The 20,068-nt window shown below is 44.3% G+C and overlaps 1 protein-coding gene across 2 annotated transcripts in view; it reads left to right on the forward strand.

Moving 5' to 3' along the window:
• LOC138795491 (CD109 antigen-like) overlaps window positions 1–20,068 on the forward strand; it is a 105,021-nt gene continuing 84,953 nt past the window's right edge. Inside the window, exons 1-3 of one of the 2 annotated variants that reach the window (XM_069974642.1) lie at window positions 1–58; window positions 259–436; window positions 12,888–13,048. In XM_069974642.1, the coding sequence (XP_069830743.1) occupies window positions 369–436; window positions 12,888–13,048 (229 nt within the window). In that variant the 5' untranslated portion in view covers window positions 1–58; window positions 259–368. Of the gene's footprint in view, window positions 59–128; window positions 437–12,887; window positions 13,049–20,068 lie in introns of those variants that run through there. The other variant, XM_069974641.1, reaches the window with a different exon arrangement.

Genomic DNA, 20,068 nt, shown 5'->3' on the forward strand with positions numbered 1-20,068 from the left:
AGACACATCTCATTCTCCCTTTTCTGAAAGCCGCTCTCATCTTCTGCATCAAACACAGGTATGTATTGTATTCAGCGGCAATAGGAAGAGTGAAACAAGCTGCAGCCCAGGGAAGGGAGCTGCAGCCAGCGGCTGACATGTACAGTATTGGCACTGAGAGGGAAGCAAGCAGAGAGGGGCGGGTGTGTTACTAGGCTGACCGTATGAATCACCGACTGCTGCGAATATTAACATGATTTACTTCTTTGCTCCAATGAGAACGTCCTGAAGACTAAATAAAAAAAAAAAAAACATAAAAAAAAGTAAAGCCTGTGGGGACAACGAGGAAGGAGAAGAGCCGGTGGAGAACTTGAGACTGACTGAACAAGATGCTGCTGAAGGGCCTGCTCATTTTCCCTCATATTCTTTGCCTCTTGTCATCCTATGCTGCGGCAGGGTAGGAATCATTACATTTGTGTTACATGGATTATATTATATGTAGTCTACAAATAAAGGCGACATCGTGGTCGTCTGTACACTGTAATAAATGTCTGCTACAATTATCGGGGGGGGGGGGGGGGGGAGATTTATCAAACATGGTGTAAAGTGAAACTGGCTCAGTTGCCCCTAGCAACCAATCAGATTCCACCTTTCATTTTCGAAAGAGTCTGTGAGGAATGAAAGGTGGAATCTGATTGGTTTCTAGGGGCAACTGAGCCAGTTTCACTTTACACCATGTTTGATAAATCCCCCCCAGGGTGTACAGATGATAATTCACATGCATGTGTTGTATACTTACTGCACTACCTTACTGTAACAACGTCCTTTGTTGTCCATAGCAACCAATCACAGCTCAGCTTTCGTTTTAGCAGGGCTCATGAATATTTGAAAGCTGAGCTGTGATTGGTTGATACTGAGAACACATGAAAAAAAGTTTTGCAATATGTTAATATAAAAATACAGCTCTACTAATATTGTATATATATATATATATATATATATATATATATATATATATATAGTGTGTATTCTGTGTGTGTGTGTGCATATATATATTATATATATATATATTGTATGTATATTATATATATATATTGTGTGTATATTATATATATATATATATATATATATATATATATATATATATATATATATATATATATATTGTAGGGATCTTCCCGGGGGATGGTGTGTGTGGACACAGTTCACATCAGGCTTTGAGTTATAAAAGGTCAACTTGGCGTTTATTAGCGGCATAAACAATCCATTAAACGTAAATAGAGCAATACCATGCTTGAAAACAGAACAAACAAAAAAAGGTCTTGCCCGTCTGGGCACTTACTAACACAGGTCACCTATCTGACACTTCCAGAGGCGGTATCGCAGGGTGTGAATAGACCCCAGCAGTGTTAGTACTCCTTGCTCCCAGGAAACACAGCATGCAGGCTGTTCACCCTGGCTGAGAGCAATCCCCTGTAGCTCTGTGGAGCTTTTGACTTGTTGCAGGCTAATTAGGGCACACCTGACTGCAACAACCGAACTGGATCGGGGGGAAGGGAATGGCAGGTCCCACTACCAACCTACCCACCATTCCAGTAAATCCGGCCCGGAAAATGTAAAGAACAACTCAGCAGCATAATACTGCTGAGTAAGAGATCTTTCCCGGATTTACCACCTCACCATGTGCCGAAGCCTGGGTGAGATGTACCTCCCCTCGAACACCTTTCCTGTGACATGTCCACATATCCCCCCCCCTCTTTTTCAGACCGGAGGGCTGAGCATTTTGTCCCCACAGACAGTGTACCCTTGATAGGGCGTCAGCATTTGCCTGTAACTTTCCTGGCCTGTGTTCCACGGTAAAATTAAAGTTTTGGAGGGACAGAAACCATCTAGTCACCCTCGCATTTTTCTCCTTGTTGAGCTTCATCCATGTTAGGGGGGCATGGTCTGTCACTAACTTGAATTTTCTGCCTAGCAAGTAGTACCTCAGGGACTCTAGGGCCCATTTCACTGCCAGACATTCTCGCTCAACAATGGCGTAGTTTTTTTCGGCCGGGGATAGTTTTCTGCTTAAGTACATCACCGGGTGCTCCTCGCCATTCACGACCTGTGAGAGAACGGCGCCTAACCCTGTATTAGAGGCATCTGTCTGGACCAGAAACTCTTGCCTAAAGTCAGGGGTAACTAGTACAGGTTGTTGACACAAGGCAGATTTAAGGCTTTGAAAAGCCTTCTCGGCCTCTGGAGTCCATGTCACCATTGCTGACTTACCTCCCTTTGTCAGGTCAGTTAGCGGGGCTGCAACTGTGGCAAAGTTTGGCACAAACCTACGGTAATAGCCCGTAATACCCAGGAAAGCTCTGACCTGTTTCTTTGTGAGGGGTTTAGGCCAATTCTGTATTGCCTCGATTTTATTTAGTTGTGGTTTCACTAACCCCCTCCCAATAATGTAGCCCAAGTATTTGGCCTCCTCTAAGGCTAGTGCACACTTCTCTGCATTGATGGTTAACCCCGCATCACTTATGGCCTCTAACACCGCCTGGACCTTACAGAGGTGACTTTCCCAATCCGGGCTAAAAATGACCACATCATCGAGGTAGGCAGCGGAGTAATCTCGATGTGGTCGCAGAATCAAGTCCATCAACCTCTGAAAAGTGGCAGGGGCTCCATGTAACCCGAATGGCATCACTACATATTGGAAGAGCCCATCAGGGGTGGAGAATGCAGTCTTCTCTTTAGCCTCTGGAGTGAGGGGGATCTGCCAGTAGCCTTTTGTGAGATCGAGGGTGGTTATGTACCTGGCATTACCCATTCTTTCAATCAACTCATCTACCCTGGGCATGGGGTAGGCATCGAACTTGGAGATCTCATTTAACTTTCTAAAGTCATTACAGAACCTCCAAGTTCCATTGGGCTTTGGGATTAACACAATCGGGCTGGACCATTCGCTCTGGGACACCTCAATGACTCCTAGGTCAAGCATACGTTGTACCTCGGCTGACACCGCCTCCCTCCGTGCTTCTGGTATTCTATAGGGCTTAAGGTTTACCCTGCTTCTAGGCTCAGTTTCAATGTGATGGTGAATGAGATGCGTACGCCCTGGTAGGTCAGAAAACTTGTCTTTATTTTTCTGCAAAAATTCTTTAGTCTCCTGCTTCTGTGACACTGATAGAGTATCACCAATCTTGACCGGAGGGATTGGTTGTGACAAATTATTAACAGAGTTTGTCGCCACCAAGGATTCCCTGTCTTTCCAGGGCTTGATCAAGTTTATGTGATAAACTTGGAAAGGCTTCCTTCTACCTGGTTGGTGTATTTTGTAGTTGACCTCACTGATCTTCTCTACAATTTCATAGGGACCTTGCCACTTGGCTAAGAATTTACTTTCTACAGTGGGAACAAGAATGAGTACCCGGTCACCTGGGCTAAATGTCCTGATTCTCGCAGAACGATTGTAAATTCTGCTTTGGCTCTCTTGCGCCCTCTGGAGGTGTTCCCTTACTAGGGGCATTACAGAGGCTATACGGTCCTGCATTTGTGCTACATGCTCAATAACACTCTTATATGGGGTGGACTCGCTTTCCCAGGTCTCTTTTGCAATATCCAACAAACCCCTAGGGTGACGACCATAGACCAACTCGAAGGGAGAGAACCCTGTGGATGCTTGGGGCACTTCCCTAATAGCAAACATCAGGTAAGGAAGTAAGTGATCCCAATCCCGACCATCTTTTTCCACCACTTTCTTTAACATATGTTTTAGGGTTTTATTAAACCTCTCCACTAATCCATCTGTTTGGGGATGATATACAGAGGTACGTATGTGTGAGATTTTAAACAGTTTGCATACATCCTTCATCACCTTTGACATAAACGGGGTACCTTGGTCGGTCAAGATCTCCTTGGGGATCCCCACCCTGGAAAACATATAAAACAATTCACGCGCAATTGTTTTAGATGCAGTGTTTCTTAAGGGGACAGCCTCAGGACAGCGGGTTGCGTAGTCTAAGACCACCAAAATGTACTGGTGTCCCCTTGCCGACTTTACAATGGGACCCACCAAGTCCATTGCGATCCGGTCAAAAGGTACCTCTATGATGGGGAGCGAAACCAACGGGCTGCGGAAATGCGACACTGGGGCGCTAAGCTGACATGTGGGGCACGACTCACAGTATTTTTTTATGTCAGCATAAATCGCAGGCCAATAAAACCTCTGGAGGACTCTCTCCTGCGTTTTATCTGTCCCCAAGTGGCCCCCAAGGACATGATTATGGGCCATGTCGAGTACCTGACGCCGGTACGACTTAGGCACCAGAAGCTGTTCCACAACCTCATCATTAATTTTAGTGACTCTATAGTAGAGATCGTTAGTCACAGAAAAATGTGGAAACTTTTTCTCAGCTTCTGGTTCCTGAGGTACCCCATTCATAACAGTGACCTGCTCTCTCGCATTTTTGAGAGTGGGGTCCTGCAACTGTGCAGTCCCAAAATTATCTCTAGACACCTCTAAGTCTGGAACATTCTGGTCAGTGGGAGGAGCCTCTTCCTCACCAGCCAGGACCTGCAAAGGAAAAGCATTTTCATCCTGTACATTCTTATCATTTACCGTGGGTAATGCAATAGACTTAGGGGTATCCTCACTCCTTTCAGGGGATTGTTGTTTTCCCCATAAAGCCCAGAACAATGGAAAATCACGCCCCAATATCACATTATGCATAAGGTTTTTAACCACACCCACTTCATATTGTACAGTGCCTAGTTCAGTCCCGACATTAGCCAGTACTATAGGGTAAACCTTTGTATCGCCATGTATGCAGACCACACTCATATGTCTTTTTGGCACAAAGTCCCCAGTCACCAGGCTGGCATGCACCAAGGTGACAAGGCTTCCTGAGTCCAGCAACGCCTTAACAGGGAAGTCATTGACCGTAATGTTGCAGACTTGTGGTTCAGTCTCTAGTCCCGTGACTGCAACAAAAGACGGCTCTGCAAATAGCGACTGACGCCGGCTAGCGTCACACTCCATGGGCTCAGTGGTAAGAGGGCAATGGGCAGACATATGTCCCGTCTCATGGCATCTCCAGCACTGGATAGGGCCTGGTCTCCTTGGCAGGGAGTCCTTTTTAGGGCCACTTAGCCACCTGGGACCACCACCAGTCTTTTGCCCTTGAGACACCTCCTGAGCGCTCTTCCCTCTATCAGCACCCCTCCACACTCCCCCAATAGATGGAAGTCTCTTACCAGCTGACGGCACAGATCTGGCACTCCGGGGAGGTGATGGTGCTGCAGGAACATCACGGAGGTAGTCCTCGGTCGCCTGGAACCTCTCGACAAGGTTGACAAGTTCGTCGGCACTCCTAGGGTCACCTTGTCCCACCCAGCGTTGCAGATCAGCAGGGAGTGCTCGTAGGTAGCGATCCATCACGACCCTCTCTAGGATCTGTGCAGGAGTAGAGGTGTCTGGCTCCAACCACTTTCTTGCCAAATGAATCAGGTCGTACATCTGGGACCTCGCTGACTTGTCCAGACTGTAGCTCCAGTTGCGGACCCTCCGGGCACGGACAGCAGCAGTAACTCCTAGTCGGGCGAGTATCTCTGCTCTTAGCCGAGGATAGTCCTTGACCTCTTGCTCACTGAGGTCATAATAGGCCTTTTGAGGTTCGCCTGTTAAATAGGGCGCAATCACTTCTGCCCACTCAGTGGAGGGTAACTTCTCTCGCTCAGCCACCCGCTCAAAGACCGTTAAGTAGGCCTCAATATCATCATCAGCAGTCATCTTTTGCAGCGCTCGCTGCACGGCTCTTCTCACAGACACAGTCTCTGGAGCGGCTGCTGCCACCAGCTGGGGATTAGCACCTGCAGACGCCTCTTGCTTCGCTATCAGGTGTTCAATAAGTCTCTGTTGCTGAGCCATCGCTTGCTGATGTGCAGCCATTGCCTGTTCATGGCGAAGGTTAGCGGCCGCCTGGTCCTGCTTAGCGGCTGCCTGAGCCTGTTGTTGTGCGACCAACGCCTGTTGTTGTTGCAAACTCACTTGCATTAACTGCTTCATCATCTCCTCCATGTTGCTTGTCTGTTTTTGGAGTGAAGCAGCAGCCTTCACCCAGGACATAAGCAGCTGTAGCCAAGTTGATGCACACCGTTGCCCCTAGCAACCGTTTTGCCCGCTCCGCAGCACCAATTGTAGGGATCTTCCCGGGGGATGGTGTGTGTGGACACAGTTCACATCAGGCTTTGAGTTATAAAAGGTCAACTTGGCGTTTATTAGCGGCATAAACAATCCATTAAACGTAAATAGAGCAATACCATGCTTGAAAACAGAACAAACAAAAAAAGGTCTTGCCCGTCTGGGCACTTACTAACACAGGTCACCTATCTGACACTTCCAGAGGCGGTATCGCAGGGTGTGAATAGACCCCAGCAGTGTTAGTACTCCTTGCTCCCAGGAAACACAGCATGCAGGCTGTTCACCCTGGCTGAGAGCAATCCCCTGTAGCTCTGTGGAGCTTTTGACTTGTTGCAGGCTAATTAGGGCACACCTGACTGCAACAACCGAACTGGATCGGGGGGAAGGGAATGGCAGGTCCCACTACCAACCTACCCACCATTCCAGTAAATCCGGCCCGGAAAATGTAAAGAACAACTCAGCAGCATAATACTGCTGAGTAAGAGATCTTTCCCGGATTTACCACCTCACCATGTGCCGAAGCCTGGGTGAGATGTACCTCCCCTCGAACACCTTTCCTGTGACATGTCCACAATATATATAGTGTGTATATTTTTGCAACCCAGCCTTATAGAAGCCAAATGTGACAACAATATATGCATTTTATAATATATGTAGATAGCTACACAGTATTTTATATGTGAACATCATTGTAAGTGTTGGGGCTATGTTCTCAGTACTTAAAAATGACGGCTGTCTTTCTGGACAGACATAATTTTATCGGCAAATGACGGCCATCTATCTTTAATGACAGGCGCAAATAATGTTCATCATTTGGCGATAAAATGACAGTCGTCCATGACAGACAGTCGACCAGGATGTTGCTAGTGTCAATAAAGATGGCATTGAAATATGTATGAAAGTAGCTTGGTCATTAAGGCCTCAAATAGGCCGATCATTAACGGGTGAAGGACCAGTAAGCATTGTCATGGAAGACTGGTTGTGAATCATAGGTTTTGTTGACTTGTACCTGTCATGAGGGCTGCTGCTAGATCAGTGGGGAATTTCACTCTTTGCTTGGATGTCTATGAACACACTGAGACCATAATGCGCGCAACCTCCTTTGGATCAGAATGGGGTTGTGAGCATTGAGGTCACAGCTTGTTTGTAGTCATGAATACCCAAACATCTGGGTGAAGAGTGAAATTGACCACTAATCTGGCAGCTGCCATCATTACAGGTATAATTGAAAGCAATACTGCATCCTTCTAATAACCCCCCCACATCACAGGTACCAATCATCTTATCAAGTCCTGTCGAGTTCTGTCAAATCGTCTATTCAAAAATATGCCAGATGCCTTGGTTCGACTGAAAAATCATCTTTAGGCTATGTTCAAACAACGTTTTTTTGAGTAAAGAACGGGCGCTGATTGCAATGGAATTGGCGTCCATTCTTTACTGCAGAGGAGGCATTGCATTGAAGTCACTGCAATGGCGCCTGCTGTGTTCACACATCGTTATTCTAATGCCTGTTCTTTATAATGGGCGTTAAAATAATGTATCTGTGGTTTTTATCATAGGTGTTTTTTTTTCTATCCTTTGCACCTCTCAAAAAGAGGTACTTTACAGTTTCACCACTAGATGTCATTATTTTGTATTCCTATGTATTGCACAATAAGGAAGGTCATGGGTTAATGTTTTATATGTTCCATGTGTTATTAGTGACCAATAGGAGGTGTTCTCTGCTTCTTACCTATTATCTTTCTTCTTTCTTATGCACACACTCATCCCCACCACTCACAGGGAAGTTCTCTTTAGGCCCCTGTAGGAGGAGACACTGCTGGAGGAAGTGCAGCCTCAGTTCTTACCAGATTCTCAGAAAGGGAAGAAGCAAAGCTTACTGTTTCTGCTGTAGTTAAGCCAGGGCCTGGCTGCTGCCAGGACCCCTGACAGGGACAAAGTTCAGTCTAGTCTAGACACGAGTGTGTACAGATGCAGCTAGTGACCAACAGTTCTTCCAGTATTTCTACTATACCTATTATGCAGTGCTAGGCACTTTAAAGGCAGAAGAGTCCCGGAACACCCTAACCAATGCCGAGAACACATCTAAAAAGCGCAAGGCAGTATCCTAGGTACAAGAAGAACAAGCCTGGATAAGCCAAAGCTACTGTAAAAAAGGTCTACGTATCCTATCTCACAGTGCAGGTAACTGGAACACCCCCGGACACTTAGCTTAGCCTAGATAACCATGGCTGGGGTTTGTAGTACCCTGACAGGATGGGTCACTCGATACCGTAGGGCATAAGGTGGTCAGACACAGTCTAAACACAACTACAAGTATCTCACTCTAAAGTATTTCTTCACATCCCGGCAGAGTACATTGCTTCACTGGGTTGGGGCTCCTTCTACAAACTCTTCTCCTCTACTCAACTCACTAGGCACTGCTAAAACTACCTCTCTTCTACTCTTCCAAGCACCTCCTCAAGCACAACCAGTTCCAGCACTAAAGTCTTTTTCAAAGATTTATTTATTCTACAAAAGTGTATTGTACTACTGAAAAAACTTCACAGTAAAGCTGTTCTGTTTTTACAACACTGGGACTCTATCATACTTTGTACGCACCAGCACCCATACACACCAACCTTACACCTTGGGTAATTTTTCCCATTTCTGTGGGTGTCGGTACCAATAGTCCGAGTGGGTCAGTTGCCACTCAGAACTACCGTGACAAGAGCCCAAGGTACCCATTACAACTTGGTAGGTCATTGACCATTGGGGAACACAGCCAGCCACATCAACAAAGCAGGTACCAACATCACACCTGTGTGCTGGACAAGCACTGGCGTCACGACAATACCATCTTGGCTTAGCTGACGTAACACCACCACTAGTTACACCAAGTCAACACATACCTGCCTATTATTTCCAGATGCTGTTCAGTGAACAGTGTCCAGAAATAATAGCTGCTTACACCATGTAATGTGCGGCGGCCGCCGCACATTACATTGTAGTGAATGGCCAATTGATTTGTGGGCATACCTGACTGTGCAGCCAATACAGAGGTATAGGAACGTCCTGAAGGCCGCCCGGCGACAGGCAGTTTAACAGCTATGCAACGGACGCTGTTAAACCAAGTGTAAACATAGCCTTACTCTGCAGCTGCTGAGTCAATGAGGAGTTGTTTAGGGCTCGGTGCCCTAGGCCTGCTCTGCCTCTCTTTGGTTCTTCTCTACCCGCCTCGTCATCTTTTCCGGCCCCTGGCAGGTAGTTGCTAACGTCATCATCCCACCAGTGCATGCACCATAGCATCTGAAGCGGCGCAAGTGCACAGATGCAGTGAAGCCTCTTTCCAGGCTACTATGTCAGTGCGCCTGCGCTGCCTTCACCCAGCGCTCAGGACTTCTCGTGTATGCAGCGCAAATGCTGTGAGAGTGGCTACAAAATAGAGCCCATACTGCTCACAGTGCTTGTGCCAAATACACAAGAATTACCAAACGCTGGGTGAAGACAGTGCAGTCACATTGACATTGTAGCCTAGAAAGAGACTACTATGTCAGAAGGAGGCCCCAGAAGGAAGACGAAGCGCGAACTGGTAATGTATACACCGGGCTACCGTTGGTCAAGGAGAGAAGGGGGCGTTTACATGCTCGCAGCGGGATGAAAATTCTGCTGCGAGTATGGAAACCTATTTAAAATGACAGTGCCAGTATTTACAGCGGATTTCGCTGCGGAATTCGCAGCGTGAAATCCTCTGTGATTCGTTATGTGTGGCCTTGGGCCTTAGCAAGTACTTACTCTAGTCCAGGGGTTGGGAACTGTGGCTGTCCAGGCATGATGGGAGTTGTAGTTTTGCAACAGCTGGAGAGCCAAGGTTTCCTACCCCTGCTCTAGTCTGTGTCTTCACTACACGCGTAGAGGAATATTGGTTACTCCCCTGCACACTAGCTAATATACCATCTCCCAGCTAATGATATGTCTGGTGTCACAGTGCCGCATCTACCACATAAACAGTGTGGTCAAGGCCGTCAGTCTGCAGGTAATCTTGTGGAGGTAGCCAGATGTTGATGGCTAGAGCTGGTTGCTGTGCCGCTGCAGCACCTGTCACAGGACCTGTGTGGTGTAAGCCCTCCCTGGGTCCTAGACACACTCCTGTTGTATGGCACTTTTAAGTGAAGACAGAGTCCTGGATAAAATAACTACTTTAATAACTCAGTAACTGATCCAGCCACAGAACCCCCATACTCAGTAACTGGTAGGAACGTGGGCACAATATTAAAGGGCTTGTGTCATAAAGATAATTCCTGTAGTAATGTCCTATTAGGGCAAATAAACATTGTGGAGTCTATTAGCCAGAATGGAAGGAGGCCCTGTAAAAGTGACTGCTGCTCTGAAGGATCACACCCATCCATGCATCACATGCACAGTACGGCCATTTCTTTGAATGGCTGCCATATAACGCAACGTTTTCCCTATCTCTGCACATGTGGCTACCCCTTGTCTACAACTGTTTGCTAAGAATTAGAGAAGATGGACCTGCTCACTGAGACAACGCCTTTTACTTTTACTTTACTTCATGCTGAGCATGCAGCTCTCACACTGTCTAGCATCAGAGTATTTTTGTTTGTTTTATTTGATTACAGCTCCCCCTACTGGCCATTTCTGTAACTGACTTTGCTGAGGCATCACAATGCAGACGTGACCCTATGATAACTAAGCTGTAATAGTAAGGTTAAAGTGTCAATTTTTGCAATTACATTCATTGTTTTTATTATTATATTATATCATTATTATATTATTTTGTTATTATCATGCTGTAAAACAAAGCTGAACTTACCAGAAATCCAGGTCCAGTCTCCTGAAGGCAGATTTTTTTACTTTTGCTGGTTGAAAAAAACAAACTAAACACAGGAATTCCGGCCAGTACAGAGAGTCACGGCTCAATGTGTCCATCAGTCACATGACTGCCCTCTCTCTGTGAGCGCTCAGATGGCCTGGGATACACAGATTATATAGATTTGTAATTTACTTCCATTAAAAAATGTCCAGTCTTCCAGTACTTATCAGCTGCTGTACGCCCTGCAGGAAATGGTGTTTTCTTTTCAGTCTGACACAGTGCTCTCTGCTGCCACCTCTGTCCGAAATAGGAACTGTCCAGAGCATTTTTCTGTGGGATCTGCTGCTGTTCTGAACAGTTCCTGACATGGACAGAGATGTCAGCAGAAAGCACTGTATCAGACTGGAAAGAATACAACATTTCCTGCAGGACATACAACAGCCGATAAGTATGGGAAGACTGGAAATTTTAAAATAGAAGTAAATTACAAATGTATATAACTTTCTGGAGCCAGTGGGTTTGAAAGAAAAAGATTTTCGCCGGCGTACCCCTTTAAAGAAAAACTAACAACGGGTTAGGTCTTAATATAAATTCTGGGTGACCTTGCGCTGGTGGGAGGAATTTTCAAGGGATCATTTACACAGAAAGATCATCTGACAGATTATCTGCCAAAGATTTGAAGCCAAAGCAAGGAATGGAATTGAAAAGAGAAGAACTCTCAGGCTTTCCTGTATGACCTGATCTCTGCTTATAGTCTGTTCCTGGTTTTGGCTTCAAATCTTTGGCAGATAATCTGTCAGATAATCTTTCTGTGTAAAAGGGCCCAAAGCCAGAAACAGACTGTAAACAGAGATCAGGTCATAAAGGAAAACCTGAGATTTTTCCTCTTTTCAAATCCATTCCTGGCTTTGGCTTCAAATCTTTGGCAGATAATCTTTCTGTGTAAATGGACCCTTAGACCAGCATAGGAGATGCTGGTTCTGATAAATCTCCTCTGCATGTTTATTGCACTCTTGCACAAGCAGTAGACATGAGCGCAACTCCAAATGTTTGAACTCCGCATTTGAATACCGGTGGCTGAAGAAGTGAGATGCAGCCCTAGGTCCTATGGCCTATGGCTGTATCCATGTTTTCCCAGACTCCCCAGGGCTGCAGTCAACTTCTTCAGCCACCGGTATTCAGATGCTGAACGATCGGACTCGAGCATGCTCGCATTGCGCTCATTTCTAACAAGCAGCGGTGAGTAAAGTTTAGAAATTTTTCACAGAATCCTAGTGTTAGAAATCATTCGCCTGCTATATGTATCACTCATTGAAAATGAGTATGACACAGACATCACCACTCTGCCACGTGACATATACAGGACGCACTACTGCGCTCAGCTAGCCCTGCACTACACCATCTGTTGCAACCCCTTGTACTTACCACAGGTGAGTGATTGGAGAGTCAGAGGCAAACAGAGATTGCAAAAGGAATACAAACGTTTACTGGGGGTGTTAGATTGCACCTCATGATTCATGGCTTAGACTGCTCAGTACCGTTCTATAATGTCCTTTATACTGTTAATGATTTTGGGGTATGTATAAAGACATAGAAGGGCAGGATCCCCTCTGTCATGAGTGTGCAATGTATTAGAACACTCATTTATCAAACATGGTGTAAAGTGAAACTGGCTCAGTTGCCCCTAGCAACCAATCAGATTCCACCTTTCATTTTCCAAAGAGTCTGTGAGGAATGAAAGGTGGAATCTGATTGGTTGCTGGGGCAAATCTCCCCCATAGAGTCGTGTGAACACTCTTTGGTCACTAATGGCAATACACTTAAATCCTTTTAATCAGCGACTATTTACTGTTGTTTTACGTATTCAATCTAGTAACAATCTGTCCTATTTTGTCCGTTTTATTGCATCAGGCCGACGTACCTGCTGACCACTCCCTTAGACATTCGCCCAGGGAAAAATGTTGTTATAGGAATTGATCTGCTACCAAATAGTCCACCGATAGTAAAGGTCGGAGCTGAAATCCTAATGGACAATATTACTCTGCTTCAAGGAGAAGGATTGTTTCAAAAAGGTTAGTAAAGAACAGGGGCTTAGATTGTATATGGATAACTACCTAAAGGGGTACTCTAAAGGCACTGGTGAATAAGCTGGTAACAGAAAGGTACACAGCTTGATAAATTACTTCTATTTAAAATCTCAAGTCTTCCAGTACTTATTAGCTGCTGTATGTCCTGCGGGGAGTGGTGTATTCTTTCCAGTCTGAAACAGTCTCTCTCTGCTGCCACCTCTGTCCGACACAGGAACTGTCCAAAGAATAAGAGTTTCTTTGGGGATTTGCCACTGCTCTGGACAGTTCCTGTCTTGGACAGAGGTGGCAGCAGAGAGCACTATGTCAGACTGGAAAGAATCTACCACTTCCTGCAGGACATACAGCAGCTGATAAGTACTGTAAGGTTGGAATTTTTTTTCAAAAAGGAGTAATTTACAAATCTGTATAACTTTCTGTCACCAGGTTATTTAAACCCCCTTTAAGCACATGTACAGTTTTAACTCTGTCATGGTAGAGTAAGTTAAATAATAAGAACACAATTATTTCTGAAGCACATACATTTGGAGTATACTGTAGGTACCTACCTGCAGCCTCGGACTGGGCCACCGGGGAGCCGGGGAAACCCCCGGTGGGCCCCTCCCCCTTCCTCCCTATTGGTGGGCCCCTTAACAGGAGGCTTCCCGTTTATTTGCTCAAGGCCCCATATGCCGTACATTTCTCCCTGCAGCTGCAGAGGCCTGTCACCTGGTCACTGCCTCTGTATATGTATATGTATGAGGTGTATGGGCCGGGCAGTGACCATGGTGACAGGCAGCAGTGTAATGTGGAGCGCGGTGTCTGTCTCCCGGCCCCTCCCCCACCTCCTCCTCTCTGGCTGCTCAGTGGGGACACAGCCGGAGGGGAGAGGGCCCCCTGCAGCAGCTAGGACAGGTGGCCTGTAACAGAAGGCCTCCTGCTGGGTGATGTCTCTGCATGTGGAGCTCCCCCAGAGCAGACAGGCCTCCAGTATCCAGCTCTCCGGTCGGGACAGAAGGGGAGGGCAGTAGGGATTGTCTGCACACACCATGCAGCTCTCTGATCCCTCCACATACATCTCCTGCACACCTGTCCTGCTCTTCATGAAGGGTGAGTGTGCTTATGTGTGTGCAAATATGTGTGTTATGTCAACATTATGTAGGATGGTGTGTAATGTGTAAGGGCTGAACTGGGAGGTGAAGGTTCTCTCCACTACAGCTAATACTTTTCCCAATATACTATACTAGTGCTATGTGTCAGCAATACAACTACTACCCTCAATATACTATACTAGTGCTATGTGTCAGCAATACAACTACTACCCTCAATATACTATACTAGTGCTATGTGTCAGCAATACAACTACTACCCTCAATATACTATACTAGTGCTATGTGTCAGCAATACAACTACTACCCTCAATATACTAGTGCTATGTGTCAGCAATACAACTACTACCCTCAATATACTAGTGCTATGTGTCAGCAATACAACTACTACCCTCAATATACTATACTAGTCCTATGTGTCAGCAATACAACTACTACACTCAATATACTATACTAGTCCTATGTGTCAGCAATACAACTACTACCCTCAATATACTATACTAGTGCTATGTGTCAGCAATACAACTACTACCCTCAATATACTATACTAGTCCTATGTGTCAGCAATACAACTACTACCCTCAATATACTAGTGCTATGTGTCAGCAATACAACTACTACCCTCAATATACTAGTGCTATGTGTCAGCAATACAACTACTACCCTCAATATACTATACTAGTCCTATGTGTCAGCAATACAACTACTACCCTCAATATACTATACTAGTCCTATGTGTCAGCCATACAACTACTACCCTCAATATACTATACTAGTGCTATGTGTCAGCAATACAACTACTACCCTCAATATACTATACTAGTCCTATGTGTCAGCAATACAACTACTACCCTCAATATACTATACTAGTGCTATGTGTCAGCAATACAACTACTACCCTCAATATACTATACTAGTGCTATGTGTCAGCAATACAACTACTACCCTCAATATACTATACTAGTGCTATGTGTCAGCAATACAACTACTACCCTCAATATACTATACTAGTGCTATGTGTCAGCAATACAACTACTACCCTCAATATACTATACTAGTGCTATGTGTCAGCAATACAACTACTACCCTCAATATACTATACTAGTGCTATGTGTCAGCAATACAACTACTACCCTCAATATACTAGTGCTATGTGTCAGCAATACAACTACTACCCTCAATATACTAGTGCTATGTGTCAGCAATACAACTACTACCCTCAATATACTATACTAGTCCTATGTGTCAGCAATACAACTACTACCCTCAATATACTATACTAGTCCTATGTGTCAGCCATACAACTACTACCCTCAATATACTATACTAGTGCTATGTGTCAGCAATACAACTACTACCCTCAATATACTATACTAGTCCTATGTGTCAGCAATACAACTACTACCCTCAATATACTAGTGCTATGTGTCAGCAATACAACTACTACCCTCAATATACTAGTGCTATGTGTCAGCAATACAACTACTACCCTCAATATACTATACTAGTCCTATGTGTCAGCAATACAACTACTACCCTCAATATACTATACTAGTCCTATGTGTCAGCCATACAACTACTACCCTCAATATACTATACTAGTGCTATGTGTCAGCAATACAACTACTACCCTCAATATACTATACTAGTCCTATGTGTCAGCAATACAACTACTACCCTCAATATACTATACTAGTGCTATGTGTCAGCAATACAACTACTACCCTCAATATACTATACTAGTGCTATGTGTCAGCAATACAACTACTACCCTCAATATACTATACTAGTGCTATGTGTCAGCAATACAACTACTACCCTCAATATACTATACTAGTCCTATGTGTCAGCAATACAACTACTACCCTCAATATACTATACTAGTGCTATGTGTCAGCAATACAACTACTACCCTCAATATACTATACTAGTGCTATGTGTCAGCAATACAACTACTACCCTCAATATACTATACTAGTGCTATGTGTCAGCAATACAACTACTACCCTCAATATACTATACTAGTGCTATGTGTCAGCAATACAACTACTACCCTCAATATACTATACTAGTGCTATGTGTCAGCAATACAACTACTACCCTCAATATACTATACTAGTGCTATGTGTCAGCAATACAACTACTACCCTCAATATACTATACTAGTCCTATGTGTCAGCAATACAACTACTACCCTCAATATACTATACTAGTGCTATGTGTCAGCAATACAACTACTACCCTCAATATACTATACTAGTGCTATGTGTCAGCAATACAACTACTACCCTCAATATACTATACTAGTGCTATGTGTCAGCAATACAACTACTACCCTCAATATACTATACTAGTGCTATGTGTCAGCAATACAACTACTACCCTCAATATACTATACTAGTCCTATGTGTCAGCAATACAACTACTACCCTCAATATACTATACTAGTGCTATGTGTCAGCAATACAACTACTACCCTCAATATACTATACTAGTGCTATGTGTCAGCAATACAACTACTACCCTCAATATACTATACTAGTGCTATGTGTCAGCAATACAACTACTACCCTCAATATACTATACTAGTGCTATGTGTCAGCAATACAACTACTACCCTCAATATACTATACTAGTCCTATGTGTCAGCAATACAACTACTACCCTCAATATACTATACTAGTGCTATGTGTCAGCAATACAACTACTACCCTCAATATACTATACTAGTGCTATGTGTCAGCAATACAACTACTACCCTCAATATACTATACTAGTCCTATGTGTCAGCAATACAACTACTACCCTCAATATACTATACTAGTGCTATGTGTCAGCAATACAACTACTACCCTCAATATACTATACTAGTGCTATGTGTCAGCAATACAACTACTACCCTCAATATACTATACTAGTGCTATGTGTCAGCAATACAACTACTACCCTCAATATACTATACTAGTGCTATGTGTCAGCAATACAACTACTACCCTCAATATACTATACTAGTCCTATGTGTCAGCAATACAACTACTACCCTCAATATACTATACTAGTGCTATGTGTCAGCAATATAACTACTACCCTCAATATACTATACTAGTCCTATGTGTCAGCAATACAACTACTACCCTCAATATACTATACTAGTCCTATGTGTCAGCAATACAACTACTACCCTCAATATACTATACTAGTGCTATGTGTCAGCAATACAACTACTACCCTCAATATACTATACTAGTGCTATGTGTCAGCATGTAGTTGTATAGTATAGTATATTGGGGATAGTAGTTGTATGGCTGTGTCAGCACTAGTATAGTATATTGGGGATAGTAGTAGTATAGCTGTGTCAGCACTAGTATAGTATATTGGGGATAGTAGTTGTATGGCTGTGTCAGCACTAGTATAGTATATTGGGGATAGTAGTTGTATGGCTGACATAGCACTAGTATAGTATATTGGGGATAGTAGTTGTATGGCTGACATAGCACTAGTATAGTATATTGGGGATAGTAGTTGTATGGCTGACATTGCACTAGTATAGCATATTGGGGATAGTAGTTGTATAGCTATGTGTCAGCAATACAACTACTATCCTCAATATACAATGCTAGTGCTATGTGTCAGCCATACAACTACAAGTACTACCCCCATAATACTATACTGTGTGTGTGTCAGCTATACTACAGCTACCCCCAACATACTATACTGTGTGTGTGTGTGTCCGCCATACTACTGCTACCCCCAACATATTATATTGTGTGTGTCCGCCATACTACTGCTTCCCCCAACATACTATACTGTGTGTCTGCCATACTACTGCTACCCCCAACATACTATACTGTGTGTGTGTGTGTGTGTGTCCGCCATACTACTGCTTCCCCCAACATACTATACTGTGTGTCAGCCATACTACTGCTACCCCCAACATACTATACTGTGTGTGTGTGTGTGTCCGCTATACTACTGCTACCCCCAACATACTATACTGTGTGACCGCCATACTACTGCTACCCCCAACATACTATACTGTGTGACCGCCATACTACTGCAACCCCCAACATACTATACTGTGTGTCAGCCATACTACTGCTACCCCCAACATACTATACCGTGTGTGTGTGTGTGTGTGTGTCCGCCATACTACTGCTACCCCCAACATACTATACTGTGTGTCAGCCATACTACTGCTACCCCCAACATACTATACTGTGTGTGTGTGTGTGTCCGCCATACTACTGCTTCCCCCAACATACTATACTGTGTGTCCACCATACTACTGCTACCCCCAACATACTATACTGTGTGTGTGTGTGTGTGTGTGTCCGCCATACTACTGCTTCCCCCAACATACTATACCGTGTGTGTGTGTGTGTGTGTGTCCGCCATACTACTGCTACCCCCAACATACTATACTGTGTGTCAGCCATACTACTGCTACCCCTAACATACTATACTGTGTGTGTGTGTGTGTGTGTGTGTGTCCGCCATACTACTGCTTCCCCCAACATACTATACTGTGTGTCCACCATACTACTGCTACCCCCAACATACTATACTGTGTGTCAGCTATACTACTGCTACCCCCAACATACTATACTGTGTGTGTGAGCCATACTACTACTAACTCTAACTACTTTAATAAAAACAAAAAAAGGGGAAAAATTGGCATCATCGCATGTGTAATTGCACTATTAAATTATCACCTTCCTAAACTCGCATGGTATACAGTGTTTGCAAAAAAAAAAAACAAGTAATGCAGTGGTACCTTGGTTTAAGAGTAACTTGGTTTAGGAGCGTTTTGGTTTAAGAGCTCACAGTTTTTCAAAATTGTGACTTGGTGTAAGAGCTCCCTGTACTGGGTGGGAGGGGGAGTGGGGGAGGGGCATGGTCTGCATAGCGGGGTCTACAGCACTGTACTCTGACCCAGGAAGTCTCCCTCACCTTCCAATCATAGCAGATCCCCTTCAGGCTGGGGCTTACATCAGAGGACAGGACTGTGGGGGTAATCTCTCCATAGCTGTAACCCCTCTCTCCCCGGACAGAGAGTGCTGCATGTATGTGCCCACATCTGTCCTGCTCATTCCTTCCTGCTCCCTGCAGTCTCTGTCCGCCCTTGTGTTTCCCATCCTCTTCATTACTGTACAGTAACTTATAATATCACATATTCTGCTGTTTCTGAATGTTTGTTTCATCTGTTTTACATGTTATTCAGAATAATAAATCATTATTTTGGGGTGTGGAACCAATTGTCTGCATTTCTATGATTTCTTATGGGAAAATTTGCTTTGGTATAAAAGAGTGGATTTGGAATACAAGCGGTCCTGGAACGAATTATGCTCGTAATCCAAGGCACCACTGTACATGCAAACACGGTACCGAAAAGCTGCAGACCATGGTGCACAAAAATAACTCTCAGACAGCCCTACAGGTTGAAAGATTAAAAAAGTTATGGCAATCAGAATACAGCAAATTTGAACAGTCTTAAAATTGGGGAGCATTATATCTGCAGTCGGGGGGGGCAGCATTATATTGAATTATTATGGGGGTTATATGCTAAGTACCGAAATGGTATCAAGTATCAAAATAAAAAAGTTGGTATTGGTATTAAACTCAAAAATTGGGTTTCGTGACATCACTAATGTATATAATGGCATGCACTGTATGTTATACACATGTGTGATGTGTGTGCGTATATATATATGTGTGTGTGGGGGGGGTGGGTGTATATATGATGTCATGCTTTTTGTGCATTAGGTCCTCCTGTTCACATGAAAAAAATGTTCTGAGGGTGCCTTAACACACACTGGATCTGCAGCGGATGATTTGATTTGGAGCCTCTTCATAGAGGGCAGGGAATTCCCACCCACTGGGGGCGGGCCGGTTGACCTCCAGTGCTTCAGCACGGCCT

Source organism: Dendropsophus ebraccatus, chromosome 6 (assembly GCF_027789765.1).
Source record: "Dendropsophus ebraccatus isolate aDenEbr1 chromosome 6, aDenEbr1.pat, whole genome shotgun sequence".
NCBI classification, from domain to species: domain Eukaryota; kingdom Metazoa; phylum Chordata; class Amphibia; order Anura; family Hylidae; genus Dendropsophus; species Dendropsophus ebraccatus.